The following is a 17,357-nucleotide window of genomic DNA, read 5'->3' as shown; positions in this document are numbered from 1 at the left end:
ATTAGGGTGAAAAATGTGTTCAGACGTTCGGTAAAAAATGTTAGAATTGTATTATATTATAATATAATATATTTTTCAAAAATATAATTTCAAAAAAAAAGTCTTGAATAATGACGTGTGCTTTCAGTCAAAATAATCACCCCGTATATAGGCATATAGCACGTATGTATATTATATTTATGTTTAATACGCTTTAGCTTAGCTGCATTATATACCTATTGGCTATTATACGCGTATACGTACTAGTCGCGAATACGTAATCAACGCGTCGACGGCGGTCACGTATTATTTCATATTATATACTATGCCGTAACTCATGGTCATGTATCATTCAATGCTACAACTACCGTAAATGCAGACGGTGTGCAGTTCAACGCCTGTTAGGTCTCAAATTTATGTACAAAGCCTCCGAATTTATTTTGCACATTTTTTTTTTTTTTTTTTAATTATATGCTCCTACACGTCATAAGATGAAGGGAATAAATATTAAATAGTCTCGTATAAAAGCGCCATAATCCCGAAAACTTACTTGAGTAAAATTCCGGATATTAAATCTATTTAATTATAAATACCGTCCAAAATTTCTATTTAAATCAACAAATGTTTTATGAGTTTATTAATACGTATTACCATATAAAAATATAATATACACGCTAATGTTATTTTTAATTTCACTTTATAATTATTATTTGTGGTTTATTGGTAAGGTTTCTTAGTAATGAATTATAAAAAAATTATAAATAAATTGACACACGGCAGTATGAATTTTTATACATTTTATACACGAGCTTACACACAACATAACATTATTAACATACTATTATGTTAATATTATGTTATACTATATAATATATTTTTGTAAATAAATATATTAATAATATACATATTATACTTATTAGATAGTTATTATTTATATATTTTTTTATTGGTACCTTTAGCGGCCTTAAATAAATTTAATATTGGTGCAAAAGGATAAAAATTTTTTATACCTTTACCGGTTAAATCGTTAATTCTATAATATATATGATAATCGTCATCCACCGAGACATATCCTATAAATACCAACCATTATTTTCTATTAGGTATCTGTATTATGCAGTTCAGTATCCATTACCCATTTTCGTTGTGCGTACGTGTTAAATTACAAAATATAGATACTAATGAGTAATGACTATTGCTGGTTTTTAAATACACAATGAGGTTCCAGCTAAATTTTCGACTATTTACTTGACGTTTACAAGAATATTCAATAGTATTATAGATACAGGAATATCAATAGTAATAAACACAATACACATATTTACTGCTTATTATACTTCATCTTCCTAGGTAATAAAATATAGTTTTCGTTTTACACTAAGTTTAAAAACGTGTATTTGAACTTTGTGCAAAAATCTTAGTTGCGCATACGTCGTGATAAATATATATAATTTCAGACTTTGTATATGACAGTATATACGATATATCTATACATAAATAGCCACTATTGTATAACATGTGCCAGTAAGCAATATTGAACGGACAGGTTATATAAGTTTATAAACGATCGGCATGTGATGTGTAATGAACCGTACGAGATAAACTGGTAAACGATGAGATATCAATCACATGACAATAATACGCAACGCTGACTACAGATATAAAATAGCAAAATCTAATTTATTTCTAAAAATACAATATTTGTTTCGATTTTGACTGTGAATTAATAAAATAAATATAGACAATAAGATATAAAATTATAAAATAAATGGTTTTATATAAGACTACATAATTTATTTGAACTATCGAATAAATTGAATTGTCGTTGAAATGATTTCGAAATGCATTAAAGTTGAGTGTACAAAACATTTTTACAATAGTTAACTCTGTCCAATGAAAAAAAAAATATTGAACACTTATTTACGCTCGCACAATTAGAACATAATATTATCTTGTACATATTATAGTTTTGACTTTTAGAGATGCATTCAATATAATAGTATACTGTAAATTATAAAACCATGTTTCAAATGGAAAAAAATAATCTAATTTTAAATCAGTCTACTACAACCTAAACCTATACTACAGCTCGACGCTCGTAAATTCCCTGTAAACTCGGGACAATATTTAGTCAGAGCCCGAGGGTACAATCATTTTGTTAAATTTAAACGGTTTTGGGGTAGTGGAGAACGATGCTGCGGAAGCAGATCATCGCTGAAGGAACTGGGGAGGAAAGCTTAGTTGGTGGCAAACAACCGAAATGCTATAAACGGCATTTGCGGCAAACAGTCCGTCAGCTGTACCCTTCTAAATAGTAATGAAACCACTACCATCGTAGTTACCGAGAAAACTTTGTTTTGAAACAGCTTTTGGCGAAACTGATAAATGACAATGCTGTTTGACGTTTATCTTTAAAAATGGTTTTAAGTACACAAATGTAATATTATTCAAATTCCTCCAACCAAGAAACTCTTCAAATTAGGTACATTATAAGTTACCTAATATAATATGTCTACATAATATTATTATTACCTACCATCTTAGTCTAAATAATATTTATTCTGTAATTCATCTATTGCAATTTTGAAGCACTATAATTAAAGCCTTTGAATAAAATAACATGATGCAAAGTATATAATTACAAACAATAATATGAATAATGAATTGGTCTTTTAATTTTGTATATCATTGAAATATCACACAAGTACAACAGTCATGCACGCAAACTAGCAATCTCAACTATTATAAGCTTATTTTTAACATAAAATAACTATAATACTTTTTTTATGTTGTTTACATTTTAACTATACTTATACATATAATAATTATATTGCTTAAATACAACTAAAAGAAATTATAAACAAGTACTTAATATGAACACGGCAGAAACTATAGCAGACATTTAGCTTTTAATTAATTTTAATTAACTACCTATTGAATACTCAAGTTTGAAATAATAAGCGTGTTTGAATACATTTGAATGTAATATAGCACAGTTGATTAATGATTACATTGTATTTATGAATATAGTTGAAAATGACAAAATATCTATAGTGAATAATATGTATTAGTTATACATGTGTAATTAAAAAATATATATGTATTTTATTCAGTGCCTAATATATTAATATACTAATATAAATTATATTGTACGATGAACTCTAGACTTTTTTCCTCTAAACGTTTCACGTTTATTTAAAAAAAAATTGACGGGTCAATAATAAAAAACATAAAATAATTTTTTTTTTAATATTATTAAGTTATAATAGTTGAAGAACTATACAAAATAAACTTTAAATTTATTTATATATATATCATATATACATTTAATATTTATACTTTATAGTAAATACCTACTCATTACAATTTGTTGCAGGTAAAACGTATACAATGATCGGTTCACCGGAAGACCCACAATCGTACGGTATCATACCGTGCGCGATATCGTGGCTGTTCAAAGGCATACAGGAGCAGAAAGCGAGGACCGGGGCGCGTTTTTCGGTCCGTGTGTCCGCTGTAGAAGTGTCCGGACCCGCAAGTCCCGTTAAAGACCTGCTGGCCGGCCAATCCAACGGTAATTACATTTATATATGTATATAGTTTAGTATTATATCGTTTACTAAATACAGGGACCATTTAGACTTTAGTAAGGCTGCCTTTCTGTCCGCCACGATAACATCGCACACAAAAACCCTCAAAACGACGCTATCATATACGTGTACGCATTATATATATACATATACATATTAAGCACTTGAAACGTGCGCCATGTATACATGAATATATATATATAAATGTACGTGCGTGCACACGTTAAATCCAATCCCGACGGTAAAAATCCCTCAGAATTTTAATGTCTGGATTATCGGTAAATGGTATTATACCGCGGATACCATATATATAAATATTATATAAGAGTGCTGAACGCGTAGGAGGGGTAGAGTCGGTTTTTTATCGCTTGAACGTTCAGAGGGGACGTGGCTGCCGATAGAAACGGCAAAGGTTGTTTAAAAATTTCGGGTTAGGGATAAAAACTGTTGAAAACAGTCTGAAAAAAAAAGAAATAGTAATCCTTACGTTAAAGAGCGCGTTGGGGGAAAAGAAGTAACACGGATTTACGCCCTTTTTTAAGCGTTTTCTACGAGATAAGCTTTTCGCCACAGTCGTTTTGACTGCCATTTGAATATTATACAATTTATACGTCGGTTAGATTTTTATAGTTAAAAACGCCCACTCTGTATAATGTATAATATATTTATATATATGCGATTTGGTTTAAAAAAAACATCAGAGTCCCGACGGCTAAATCAAATCTGTTTTGTTTAGTTTTTTTCAATCCTTTTTTTTTTTTTACTCCTAACTCCAACACTAATATACAATCTGTACATTTCAATCCATCACCATAACGCCATCGAAAACTTTTGAATTACAAAACGTCACTAACTCTGTCTCGGCAATAAATTATTTAATGCAGGTATAGTGTTGAAACAAAATACACACATAAAAACACACACGTATATACATGAAAAAATAGTCGTTCATCGACTTAGTCTTATTATTCTAGACGAATAGGTAATTAGTTATTCCAACATTTATTTACAAACCACCCAAGTCTCTTGAAAGTATAATTACAATACCGATATACATAAAAAAAAATATATTATTATTTTTATGACGTTTAACGTGCTCTAAACACGCGACAGTCGTTGCAAGTTTATATTCGTGCCAATGCCTGTTTGATAATATTTCATATAATATGATATGTGTCTAAAGCACTGAAATAATTTAAATGAGAAAACAAAATTAAAACCATTGTGTTTTTATTACCAAAATCGATAGATGTATCCAAAAATAGTATGTCACTGCAAATCGAACAATTTATATTATTTAAATAGTGAATAAGCGATTTCGAGAAATTTTAAATCGTTTGCAATAATCCAAATGCTCGTATGACACAAAAAAATAATAAACAAGACACTGTACCAATAATAGTTAAATATGCATTATTTTCGTGAAACTCTTCTATGAAAATGAAAAACTAATACGATTTTTTTTCATTACTATTGGGATTTAAGTAAACATAGTTAAAGATTTTTGATATTTCTTATTCTTATTTGAGTGGATTTTTAGATTCTTGAAAGTTAAAAGTATGAAGCCCATAATTAATATGCTAAAAAAAAACTTTAACTTATTCCATTAAAAACTACTAAAATATTCTTAAACCTGAATATAATCTGTTTCTTTCAAATTATTCATGTAATTATTATTTAATTATACATCTAGTACATAATATAGGTGTACTATTATACTGTCAATAATAATAATACATCAAACAAAGTACTTACTCATAATATATTGTTCATATATAACAATATATATATATATAGTGATGTTCTATAGTGATTGGTAATTTTCAAAATAATTTTGGTTAAAATTAAAAAAATAAAGTATTAGTTTATCAAATCAAAAATTAAATAAACATGATCTCTTAATCTCCAAAATTTGCTGATACATACAAAATATATAAACATTCTTTTCTAAGAACTAAGCTGTATGTGATTATAACAAATGTCCTTATTTTTACCGCCATTGTGCTGTATAAAGTTAATAACTAAAATATAATATACAAACTTAATAATTTACTTTCTGTATTCTAAAACATGCAAGACATTATAAGATTTCTAGCATGAACTGGTTTCTATAGCGCGGGGTCGTGCTTCAGTCGTCACATCGCACAAATAAATAATTGTACATATAGAATATGTAGCCAGCAGTGTATACAGAGTGATTTACCAACCATCCTCATCCCCCTTAATAATTTATATTTTAATAATGAAATTAATTAAAACTTGATTTTTTGGAATGTTTAAATACAGTTAAAAACCATATTTTCAAATTCTTGAGATGTTTTATATTACTAAGCAGTATCCTAAGAAGTTGGAAACTTTTGTTTTTCAATTTAGACCTGCCTTTTCTACTGAAAACTGTATATTTAGTAGATTATTTTTTTGAAAATATCAGCACATCAAAATCATAATTCTAAAGAGCAGTTTTTAAATTATTCAAATTTTAAGGATAATAAAAGATACCGAGATTAATAGTGGATATTATTAAATTTATATTAATGTATCAACATTTATAATGTTTTTAAATTCCTCAATTAAAATAAACATTTCATCTAACATCACATAATTATTATTTTTGATATTTGTGTACAACTATTTTATTTTTATTTAAACTATTATATTTTTTTTTTATTTTATTCTTAGTACCTATATACACCGGATAACTTAAAAGTTACTCGTTAAAATGTTGAATTAGATACATCAACGTAAAAAAAAAATTCACTAAATAATTTATGGTAAAAAGAGGATTGTTACTACATTTTAACACTGCAAAAATCGTAATTCGAATAAATCCGTCGTTCAATGAATAATGGAAGGGGTGCGAGTATACTCAGCGAATCACTCTGTATACGGGTATAGGCGATGTACAGGCGTAAGCGATGTGACGACGTTGATTGTGGACTTCTCACGCGCGAACGGCGATCGTATAATATTGTTATAATACCTAATAATATCCTCGTGCGAGATGCGTATCGCGCATTGATAAATTATACATACGGTCACGGCGGCGGGACGTATCAAACTCGTGGAAAGTCTCGAGCGATCGGTCTCATAATATATGGCACTGGAACGTACACGCGTTCACGCATTAAACCGGAGGGCGGTGTGTACAGGGTGATCCACGCTTCGTGGTTTCTCCTCGAGATTAACGCGGAAAAACGGTGAAAGCCACTAGGGCCACCCTGTGCAGTTCGCACACTCGCTCTCGCGTGCCGTAATGAGATTTTGACGAAGGCGCCTACGCGTGAGTCGTACATATACAATATACGTATATAATATAATAACACAATATTACGACTGACTCTGTGCGCGAGCAAAATCTGAAAGTTTCCACACTCGCGTAGCGCATAATATTCAAACACGCGAATCCGCCCGCCGCCCGCGGAAGACTTTTCACCGAGTTTCTTCTCGCGTCGGCCGGCGGTCCATCGCTTTTGATTAGCGCCCGAGTCGTCGTCACGCCGTCGCGCATAATATATCATACGAAGACGACATCGCCGACTCGTACGAGCACGCATGATAATACTGCAATATAGGTACGCGACGAAAAACGTCGACCCGCGCACGCCTTCGCCCCGAGGATCATATATAAATAAGCCGGGCGGACGAGGCGAGCTGCAAATAAATAATAATCCTACTTTGTCGCGTCGACAGACGGCGCGGCGGCGGCGGCGACAGCGACGACGACGACGACGACTACAAACACACTGCAGCGGCGACGCGGACGAGACGTTTTTATTAAAAAGTTTCTACACGCTCTCGCGTGTGAGCCTCCGCGGCAGACAGACTCGACGTGACCGAACGGCGTGTATTAATCTTGATTTAGCGCGAACTCGCAGAGCACTGCAACGGGACGTCGCAGCTGCTACTCCGATGTATAATAATAATAATAATAATAATAACCTTACACTGCAGGCACCTACGTGTGTTCCAAAGGCCCTCTAAAAAACACTCCTTTTCGGAACACCTCGTCTGCAGTACACCGCGCCCCATTTGTCATAATATAATATACATAGTCATCACGGAGAAGTCTTCGAGGGAAGGGCTAAAAGTCAAAAGAGTCAGTTCCTCTAACGCATTTCAGTAGAAGAGGCGTGGATGATAAGCATACCTTTGTAGCTTATTTTATATTATAATAATATGCTATATTGAATTAGTCAAACTAACGGATAATATAAAAAATTATATATGTTCTGAACAACACATTACAGTTATTAGTTGCTACAAGATTAATCATAAATTAGTTTAGTTTTGGCTTACAAAAATCGAACATTTTTTCGTTGATTTAAACACATTTTGTTGTCATTGCCCGTTTATTATAAAGTATATGTTACTACTATATAATTCGAAGGAATTTGATTGGTTAAATTGTTTATGAATTTCAAAAAAAAAAAAATCTTAAATTAAATACTTATGAACATAATCCTGACTTTCTTTCTTAATTTTTAATGTTAACACATAAATACGTATACCAATCTTAACAATATTAGATTTATGTCAGCTTTGAAACATTAGCTGAATTTTCAAATTTTTGTGTTTATTTAAAAATTGTATATACAATTGAGAAATAGAAAATCATCAAATTATTCATTGTATTATATGTATTTCAAATGAAAGAATACCGAAAACGAATAAGAGATAGGATTAATGAAGGTAAAGGTTGGGTAATATAGTTAATTAATTTATATTATATAGTTGTAATACATCGCATATACTACATCAATATTAAATACTAATAACACCTCAAAAGTCAATTTTTTTGAAAACTTCATAGTAAGTCAAAACTCGAGTCGAAGAAATTCTATTTCCTTTGTGTTTTATAATAAGCAATTTAAAACAATAATGTTGTTCTGCTGTTTCTCGAGTTGTTCATCTTAATCTATGGCGACCTATTGTCTGCTGCAATGAGGAGGTCCACCTACCCACCACGACTTACACTCGAACTTACACGCTTGGCCCATTAATGTGAACGCGCACCTAATGAGATATCTCGCGTTGTTTTCATTAAGCACGTGTACCAAAATCTACGTACAAGAAACTCGCTAAACATTAAAATACCTATAGAACATATAAAATGATATATTATTATGTAATGTAATAATAAACGGCGGTGACGACGGCAAATCTCGAAACCTCATTTACCCTTTACAGAACATAACTTTTGATTAGGCCGCCGTGGCACTCGTCTCAATATAAGTATATTATTATATAGTTTCCAACCCTTAGCCAACCTCGTTATTTTTACCAAAAGACTAATATAATAAAGTTAAGAAATGATATTTTTTAATTACTCCTCTGTTTACTTATACCTGCTACAAAAGTGACAACATTTTTATGTTTTATTTCACTGCAGTAGGTATATACCTACTATAATAAAACGTGTATAATAACGTGTAAATAAGTTATGCGAGTATAATAAAAATATGAACCCTATCAAAATCCAATTAATATTTAAATTTCTATAACATAAAGCTATCCGCCGTTTAATTAAAAATGAAATAAAAATTAATTATATATGGTAGGTAATAAATATTAATACTTAAATAAGAAGACCATAACTATAAGGGAATAATTTATGAATTTATTTCATATTTATTATTGTTAATTTTTTTTTTTTTTTTTATGGTAGGTAATAAATATTAATACTTAAATAAGAAGACCATAACTATAAGGGAATAATTTATGAATTTATTTCATATTTATTATTGTTAATTTTTTTTTTTTTTTAATAGCTGAATATTAGTAAGAACCAATTTTTAAGTAATGTAACTACCTATTCATTCACTTAATTAATATTGTAGACATCATTTAATAATGTTTAACTTGACGCATAAATTTCAGTAATACTACAGTGCCTGTATATTTTTTTGAAATAATTGAATTCATAAAATAACATTTTACATAGTCTTTCACAAATGTAAAAAAATAAGAGAAACATATTATTGTTATATAGTTTACGAATATTCTTTGCATGTTTATTATTAAATAAACCCCAAAAATTGTGCTCAGCTAAAGTACGCCGTACGATTTATGTTTACATCTATATACATGCAACGTGTGTGGGTGTATGTGTATCTATGTATGGTGTATCATATTATAATGTATATTAGCAAATATATATTATATTATACGTCTTCCTTAATATCTTTAAACTTTTTTCGACGGAACGAATATGGTAATTCACCGTACGTGACAGTGTACGCGTGCAGGGTTCGTGACTCGTACGAGCTTACAACATAATAATAATTGGGGAGAGACATTCATATCAGATATCTTATTATTATACACTTTATTGTATTATACAGTATTATTATGTACATATTCCCACCTACGTTTCACTCGTGACTAAATAAATGTTGAAATAAAAATAAAATTTACAGATGGCGAAGACAATTTGCCGGGCCCTGGGGTGTACTTAAGAGGAGAAGACCCTGTGTTGGGTACACCGATGCAACACTTCAGTGAGCTACGAGCGCAAACCATTGAAAAAGCCGCATACTATTTGGATGTAGCGCTCAACATGCGAAATTCCTCTCCAGAGTCGCACATGTTGTACACGTTAAACGTTTACCAATACACCGTGCCGACTGGTTCATCTGCAGGTAATACCTATTATAAATAGTATTTTTTTTTACTGCAAACCAAAAACTATCTGATGATATATTATTTATATTATTTAATGTGTCGTTTTATGAAAATTGTACTTGTTAATGGATTTCAAGTGTACAATTTTTGTCAAGTACAAATTAAATGTTCTACACCAATATAAAAATATTATATGATTTTAATATTATATGACATTTTTTATGGTTATTATTTGAACGTTAAAAATTAATTAAGTCCATCGGTATGTTAAAAAATAATGTATTACTTTTTATACATATCATACTTTTTATTGACATAAAAATCTACCAACTATTTTCATAAAAAATATTTTAAGATTAAATAACATAATATATTAATACTATTTTTTTGTGTATACTTTTGCTTTGGTCAAGTTCGTAAAAAAGTTATTTCATTAAAAAATGCGATGATACTCATATAGCTACCTACAATGTATAAAAAATGTAATTTCTTTTTTCTTTATGACTTTGGGATGAAGAAAACTACATATTATTAAAACAATATAGGTACCTATATAAAACTAAATTTCATTTCAAAGTCATGTTTAAATAATATTTATATTTTATATTAAAGTTAGTGGTTTGTATATGTACCTATATTTACATTATTAATTTTAAATTTATTTATTTATTTATAGTTGCCGGAGGTCGAAGTCGATTGCACCTTTTGGATTTAGGCAGCTGTGAAAGAAGCAAGTCTTCCGGTGGATTGACACTTTCCGGTTTGGGAAACGTACTACTAGCCATATTTAACGGTCAAAAACATCTACCGCACAGGTTTGTGATAAGCCAAAAATAGTAGTATTACGTGTCTTATGTTATATTTAAAATCATAACTTTCTGGCCAGAGGCTTAGCCTGTATATAATATGTGAGAGACAAAAATATAATAACAAAACATCGTCCCCGAAGATATAATATATTATATCCCAAAATCCTAATATAAGTGAGATATTGCCTGGAGGGTAGACGGCAGTTCGATAATAATAAAAGGAGTACGTCACGTGGTGGTTTCATAAGGTCGGCAGGGTGACGAAAGTTTCGCTAAGATATTAGGCTATTAGAGTGAAATCCAAGGCAAGATTTCCCCTCCGGATAAACCCTCATATAGTGCGTTTATTTCATATATACGGGCTTTTATATGTATTCGTTCTAAATCAGAAACATAGGGCCTTACCTTAAACTTTAAAGGGTCGAGACGTTTTTATTGTGCATAAACCCACCCAAAATAATCTACCAGTATACGGTTAACGAATGAAATATTTATTTATTTATTTAACTATTTTTATTTGTTTATTTCACATTTAGAGAGCAAAAACTTACTCAACTCTTGAAAGAATGTTTGAACTCATTGACGTGCCATGCGGCAATGGTCGCACACGTATCGCCCACCGCTCAACAGTACACGGAAACTTTGTCTGTAGTACAGCTGGCTTCCCGGATACATCGAATGCGCAGACGGCGATTTAAGGTACTTGTGTAATAATATATTTATGCGAATATAAAATTATAATGAATAATATAAATTGTTTTTACAAAATATATATATTAAAGTTTGCGCTGGTTGACGCACAGAGTTGTAGTTATAACTTCAAAGGTGTTATTTGTTTAGTTTGTCGGTGTGGCTAGTGGCTGTGGGACTTCCGGAGATACTGATCCAAAAGTTCAAAATAGCGTAGGGTCGAGTGAAGTCGAACCTTCCAGCAGCGAACAGTCGGCTGACACCGTTATCTACGTTGGGCCCAGTGAAGAGACGGACGGTGAACATCCTCCCGTCCACATACCTAGCCTGTCGGCGGTGGAAAATCGCTGTCATCCGTTGAACAAATTGCTACGGGAACCTGGACAGAGCAAGTCTACGCCGTCGTCTCCACAACGGTCGATGTCGATCAGCGCCGCGGCGAGGGCACCCGCGTCCAAGGCAGCTGCCAAACCAAATGGCGTGTGTAGCGCACGGTCGTCGCCGGTCCGAAATCCGAAAACTTCGTCGACTCGTAAGGAACGGTCCGAGGAGAGATGGATTGACGGTCCGCGCGTATCCAAAAGTCGCGCTCACGGCGCTCGGGCGCTGTTGATGTCTAAAACCGACGACGGAAAAACAGCAGGAGAGACGTGGATTGATGGCCCGATGCACGGGACCAGTAGCCAGCACGCGAACGTTTACGGGTTCATGGACTACCATAAGAAGAACATGATAAAAAAATGGGTTGAACACCAAGTGTATCAGGTGACGGACAAACAGAACAGGCACCGTGAAACGAAAGAGTACACGACATTTAAGACGGACGAATTGGGTCCTAGAGGTCGGGCCAGCGGTCAAGAAGAAAACGGCGACGACGAACCTAAATGCGATCAGATGTCCATGGCCACCAGATCAGTAATCGAAAACAACCATCAAGTCGGCAGAGGTATAACATACTATTATATGATATATTATATTCATTTGTCGTTTTTATTCAATTTCTGTGATCACGAATTGAAACGCTGTATGGTCTTTAAAATAGATTTTAATCATCTTAAAACACATACCTGTATATTATTCAAGAAACCACATTGTTTTTTAGTAGTATCCATTGAACGACTCCGTGGATCAAATTCCGACGAATATAATGAAGAAGACGAAGAAATCGAACTAGAAATAGTCGAAGTTGAAGAACTCGATGAACCCGTCCCAACTCAAGATAGTTGCTTACAGGTATTTACCTAAAGTCTAAACATTAACACGATATACGTAATTCAACCTTATTATTTTGTTTTTTTAACTGTTTATGTGCGATATAGGTGACGGAAGAAGACATCGCGTTCTGTATGGGAGAATTGGAAAATCCATTGCCGGAAGTCGATCAGGAAGAACATCCGTTGAGAATACTCAGTCAAGAAAATATGACTGTAGTGTCTACATTTACAGGTATACACTTGTTTTTTTCACACCTATCCACTAATGAATTTATTTCATACAATTTAATATATATATATATTTTTTTTAATTTTTTTTTTTTTTTTTGTAGATTCACTATCAGTGGCCAACGATATTGATAGAGTATTTTCAAGACCAAGCGGCAACTCTTTTAGACAATTCAATCATCACAGACTTCAGTCAGCCCCACAACACGAACAAAAATCGTCGAAAGGTAAGTAGTAATAAATAATTCAAAAATATTGATTATTAATAATGTATGTTTAATTTTTCTAACTAATTTTATTCTTACAATAGATCAATTTCGATATGAACAACTGTCTCGATTACACGAGCTGTACAACGGTAAAGTCGGAGTCCCCAAACATGTTCCTAACAATTTCAACCACTCCACGTTACCTACACGCATGCAATCTGCCTCGCTGTCCGACGTTTTCAAAAATGGCATCACAGAAAACCCGTCTACAAATCACGATTTTAACCATGCATCCAACGATTTTGACAATAACAGCATCGCCAGTGAACCCGCTTACCTGTTGGTGTGTACCTATTTTGCGAAACTAAGTTGTTTATTCAACTTAATATATTCGTTATTTCAAAATGAGTGTTAGGTTAAGTTAAGGTTTCGAAAATATTTTTTTGCATTATCTTAAGTTGTTGAAAAAAAAACAATTCTTTTTATCATTATAAATTATAATTTTCTTTAATATTTTATAATACATGAGTTTTTAATTCCTTATTCCTAGGAAAAATATTTTTTGAACCAATAATTAATAGTTCATAATTGTTTAAAGTTAAGATTAGAATAGAGTGGTAGTCCACAAAATATTGTACCACTACTTCTTTAAGCTAAGCTTTATGCAGTACATATAACTAAAAATTATTTGTCCGATATTTATATTTATACTACAAATAATATTCTGCTTCAAAGTATAAAGTTAAAAATTAATGTTGTCATTCAAAAATGTCTAAAATTAAAAAAAGATTATAACAAAAAATAAAGGAAATATATATTTTCTGAAAATTTTGTTTTGTAATGACTTAAAATTATGTATGTAAAAGAATTTTTTTCAAAAATTTTGTAAACATGAGGGTCTTATTTTTGTTATATCACCTGCTCATATGCACATTATATTAAATAACTATTTATAATTCCGGTGAACAATTTTTGACTTTTTTAATTTTCCTTTTTCAGAATGATAATAGTCAATTTTGTCATAACTGTCGAATAAATTTGACAAGCACCGACGACTTGACTAGTAATCTGTGGATGCATTACGGAGAACTACACACGCTTAGTCGTTTTCATTCGTTTAAACATATGTGAGCCTCACAAAAATTACGTTTCTTCGAAACAGTATAACAGACTATATTATGAGTATACAATAATCTTTTATATGTTAGTAGTAAAAATATATCGAGCTTGAGACATCCGGATGGTGCGTCAAATCCAAATTTACAGTCTGAAACGTGTCGGGAGCCCGGAAATGGTGCCGAAGAATCCAAAGACAAAAAAAGTCAAGGCAGTGACGAAGGAGACATCGAAGAAGTACCGTATCCACCACCTTTGCAATCGGAACTATTGTCGTTGAGTAGAGACGGGTAAGCATCAACCGTATACTGTTGCGATAGCGAGATTCTTAGTTTTGACACTTTTCTTTTACCACCTGTAGGTTGGACAGCAAGAGCAGAGTGCAATCCGTGTTGAACGGGTTCGCGCCGTATTCAGGCAGGTTGATCCACAATTACTCTCTGAACACTAGAAACGACAAATCTCATGATCCAGGAGGGAACAATGGTAATAATTCATCGATGAATTTATTAATATTATAATTGCGTTCAAAATGTGCAGCTTAATTTAAATTTAATAACAATTTGTGTATAACGTACTAGGTACTATTGGTTATCGGTTGAAAAACGAACACAACGGCTGGAACGGTGGTAGGACCCGATTCGAAGATATTAAACAGCTGAAGGAGTTCAATTTGACAAGCAACAAATTGTTCAGCCAACGGTGGTTTACAGACAAACAGTAAGCGAAAAACTGCAATATTTACATGTACACTATGATATCGATGTAGCTAAGAAGCTATAATTAATATTATATGAAGTTATCTGTTAACATTTTTTATTTTTGTTGTGATGAATAATAATGTTCAATTACCAATTACCATTGATCACAAACCCGTGTTAGATAGATATAAGAAAAAAAGTATTTTAAATGTATTAGTGTAACTTGACTGGTAACCAATGTATAATATTGTATGATCACATATGCTCAAAAACTAAAATCAAAAAATAACCAGGGAGTTTACTCTACTTTATATAAAAAGTGTGTCAAGTAAATCTCATAATTAATTAGGTCACTGTAATATAGACTATAGAATATAGTCATTATTAATACATCCATTATAGAATAGATGTATTAAATTTGAATTCAATGACAAAACATTGAAAAACGAATTGAAAATAATAATCTTGATAGTTAATAGTTAAATATCTGAAATTTCTATAGTAGATAATAATATGTATTTTGAATAACAATTAAATGATAAAAGTTCAGGATAAATGAATTATATTGTACGTGTACAAATCCAATGTTGTTAAAACTTTATCTACTTATAAAAATGTACGTGGTTGTACGTTCAGCTTTTTTTGAATCTCGGTTAAACAACGTTACCTAATCATTATGCATCTCGTGTTAAACTTTCAAACTTTGGGTGTTAAAATTACAAATTTAATAAATTTTCAACAACAAAACAATTGAAATTTATATCATATCTACCCTCTCCCTATCATCAAAGTACCAACTAGGTCTTGTTTGTCATCTGAAACCACTCCAAACACTCCAAACATTGTTTATTGTAGCACTTTTACTGCTCAAAAATATATATTATCGTAAAATCTCAAAATCTAAAAAATTATTTCAAATGTTTTAAACGGTTTAGAACGACCTGCACTACTGTAAAATGTAGTGTTTGTGCTTACAACTTCGGCATTTTTGCCATCACATTACTCATGTGACGACATAACGTGACATAAATTATACTAGAATTTGTCACGTTTACTACCTATTAATAATAAATGTGGGTTAGAACTCTTTGTAATATTTTTTTTTTGTCATGTTTTAGAAACCCGAGAGCGAAGAATTTGAACGAAACAAGCAACAGTAATGCTACGGCCACCCATCAGAACAGCAAGTGTGATAGCTAGAAGACGGGATGGCTCAGTGATACGTGTACAGTCAAATGAATTTGGTATTATATAATATGTGTTAGAAAAAAAGAGTTTTGTTCGTTTCTACAAAGTATAGTATAATATTATACGTCATTATTATATTAAATTATTATTATTATTATTATTATTAATATATTATACGAACAGAGCATAATATTAGTACTCGGAGCGAGTTTAAAATTATATTCTATACATTTTACACGTTATCAGATTTTTTATGGATGTTAGACGCGTAAAAGTAAATACGTATAGTGTATACATATAATAAAAATATTATATTTTTAATAAGCACGTTAACTGCTGTGCTGCGCCGCCGACGATGTTTGTATTTAGATTCGGGTTGTCACGCCGCACAACACGCGACGTTTCGTTACGATTTTTAACAGAACCAGTAAAAAAAAAAAATAATAATAATAATAAAAACCCTAAAATTCGCACGCACCGAGTAAAATATTTTACTAATTATTTATTATTATATAATATTGAATTAGACTACTTAGATTTTTGTTTTTTTCTTTCCTACATAATTTTGATGTACCTACTATAAAATTATGTATGATGGCTATTGGCTATATAGCAATATATTATATACTTACTTATTGTTTAAAAAATATTTTGTACATATCATTTTTTTTTATTTGTTACTGTTTTTTTTATTAATTTATTATTTTTTTAAAGATAATATAGTTGTACAACTTAATAATATAACAAAATTAAACGATTACATCGAAATTAATTTACGTTTTTTTCATTCCTCTGTGTACACCTCAAAATTATCTATTCTGGTATCAATATATTCATTCAATCCAATCATATATTACAGTTGTTATTCCGGTTGATTATAATTTTTTTAAATTATACATCAGCATATGTTTTTATTTCATTATCGTTTTAAAAATGTGATTACTGATCGGTAATGTACACGAATCACAAATCTATTTTTTATTTTCGCATACTTTAAGGATAATGCATAATG

General features: G+C 31.3%; 1 protein-coding gene across 5 annotated transcripts in view; it reads left to right on the top strand.

The window, feature by feature from the left end:
• The window catches only part of LOC114119109 (kinesin-like protein CG14535), a 159,202-nt gene extending 142,413 nt beyond the window's left edge, over nucleotides 1-16,789 (top strand). For 3 of the 5 annotated variants that reach the window (XM_050199374.1, XM_050199373.1, XM_050199377.1), the window contains 14 exons: nucleotides 3,356-3,553; nucleotides 9,986-10,207; nucleotides 10,867-11,005; nucleotides 11,536-11,698; nucleotides 11,840-12,635; nucleotides 12,792-12,922; nucleotides 13,009-13,135; nucleotides 13,236-13,358; nucleotides 13,442-13,683; nucleotides 14,340-14,467; nucleotides 14,549-14,746; nucleotides 14,818-14,942; nucleotides 15,038-15,176; nucleotides 16,276-16,789. In XM_050199374.1, the coding sequence (XP_050055331.1) occupies nucleotides 3,356-3,553; nucleotides 9,986-10,207; nucleotides 10,867-11,005; nucleotides 11,536-11,698; nucleotides 11,840-12,635; nucleotides 12,792-12,922; nucleotides 13,009-13,135; nucleotides 13,236-13,358; nucleotides 13,442-13,683; nucleotides 14,340-14,467; nucleotides 14,549-14,746; nucleotides 14,818-14,942; nucleotides 15,038-15,176; nucleotides 16,276-16,357 (2,813 nt within the window). In that variant the 3' untranslated portion in view covers nucleotides 16,358-16,789. The remainder of the gene's footprint in view (nucleotides 1-3,355; nucleotides 3,554-9,985; nucleotides 10,208-10,866; nucleotides 11,006-11,535; nucleotides 11,699-11,839; nucleotides 12,636-12,791; nucleotides 12,923-13,008; nucleotides 13,136-13,235; nucleotides 13,359-13,441; nucleotides 13,684-14,339; nucleotides 14,468-14,548; nucleotides 14,747-14,817; nucleotides 14,943-15,037; nucleotides 15,177-16,275) is intronic. The other 2 variants (XM_050199376.1, XM_050199375.1) reach the window with 2 other exon arrangements.
• Nucleotides 16,790-17,357: the final 568 nt, after the last annotated feature.

This window comes from Aphis gossypii, chromosome 2, assembly GCF_020184175.1.
Source record: "Aphis gossypii isolate Hap1 chromosome 2, ASM2018417v2, whole genome shotgun sequence".
In the NCBI taxonomy this organism is placed as follows: Eukaryota; Metazoa; Arthropoda; class Insecta; order Hemiptera; family Aphididae; genus Aphis; species Aphis gossypii.
The sequence above is the reverse complement of the archived record's forward strand: the minus strand, read 5'-3'. Positions and strand labels throughout refer to the sequence as shown.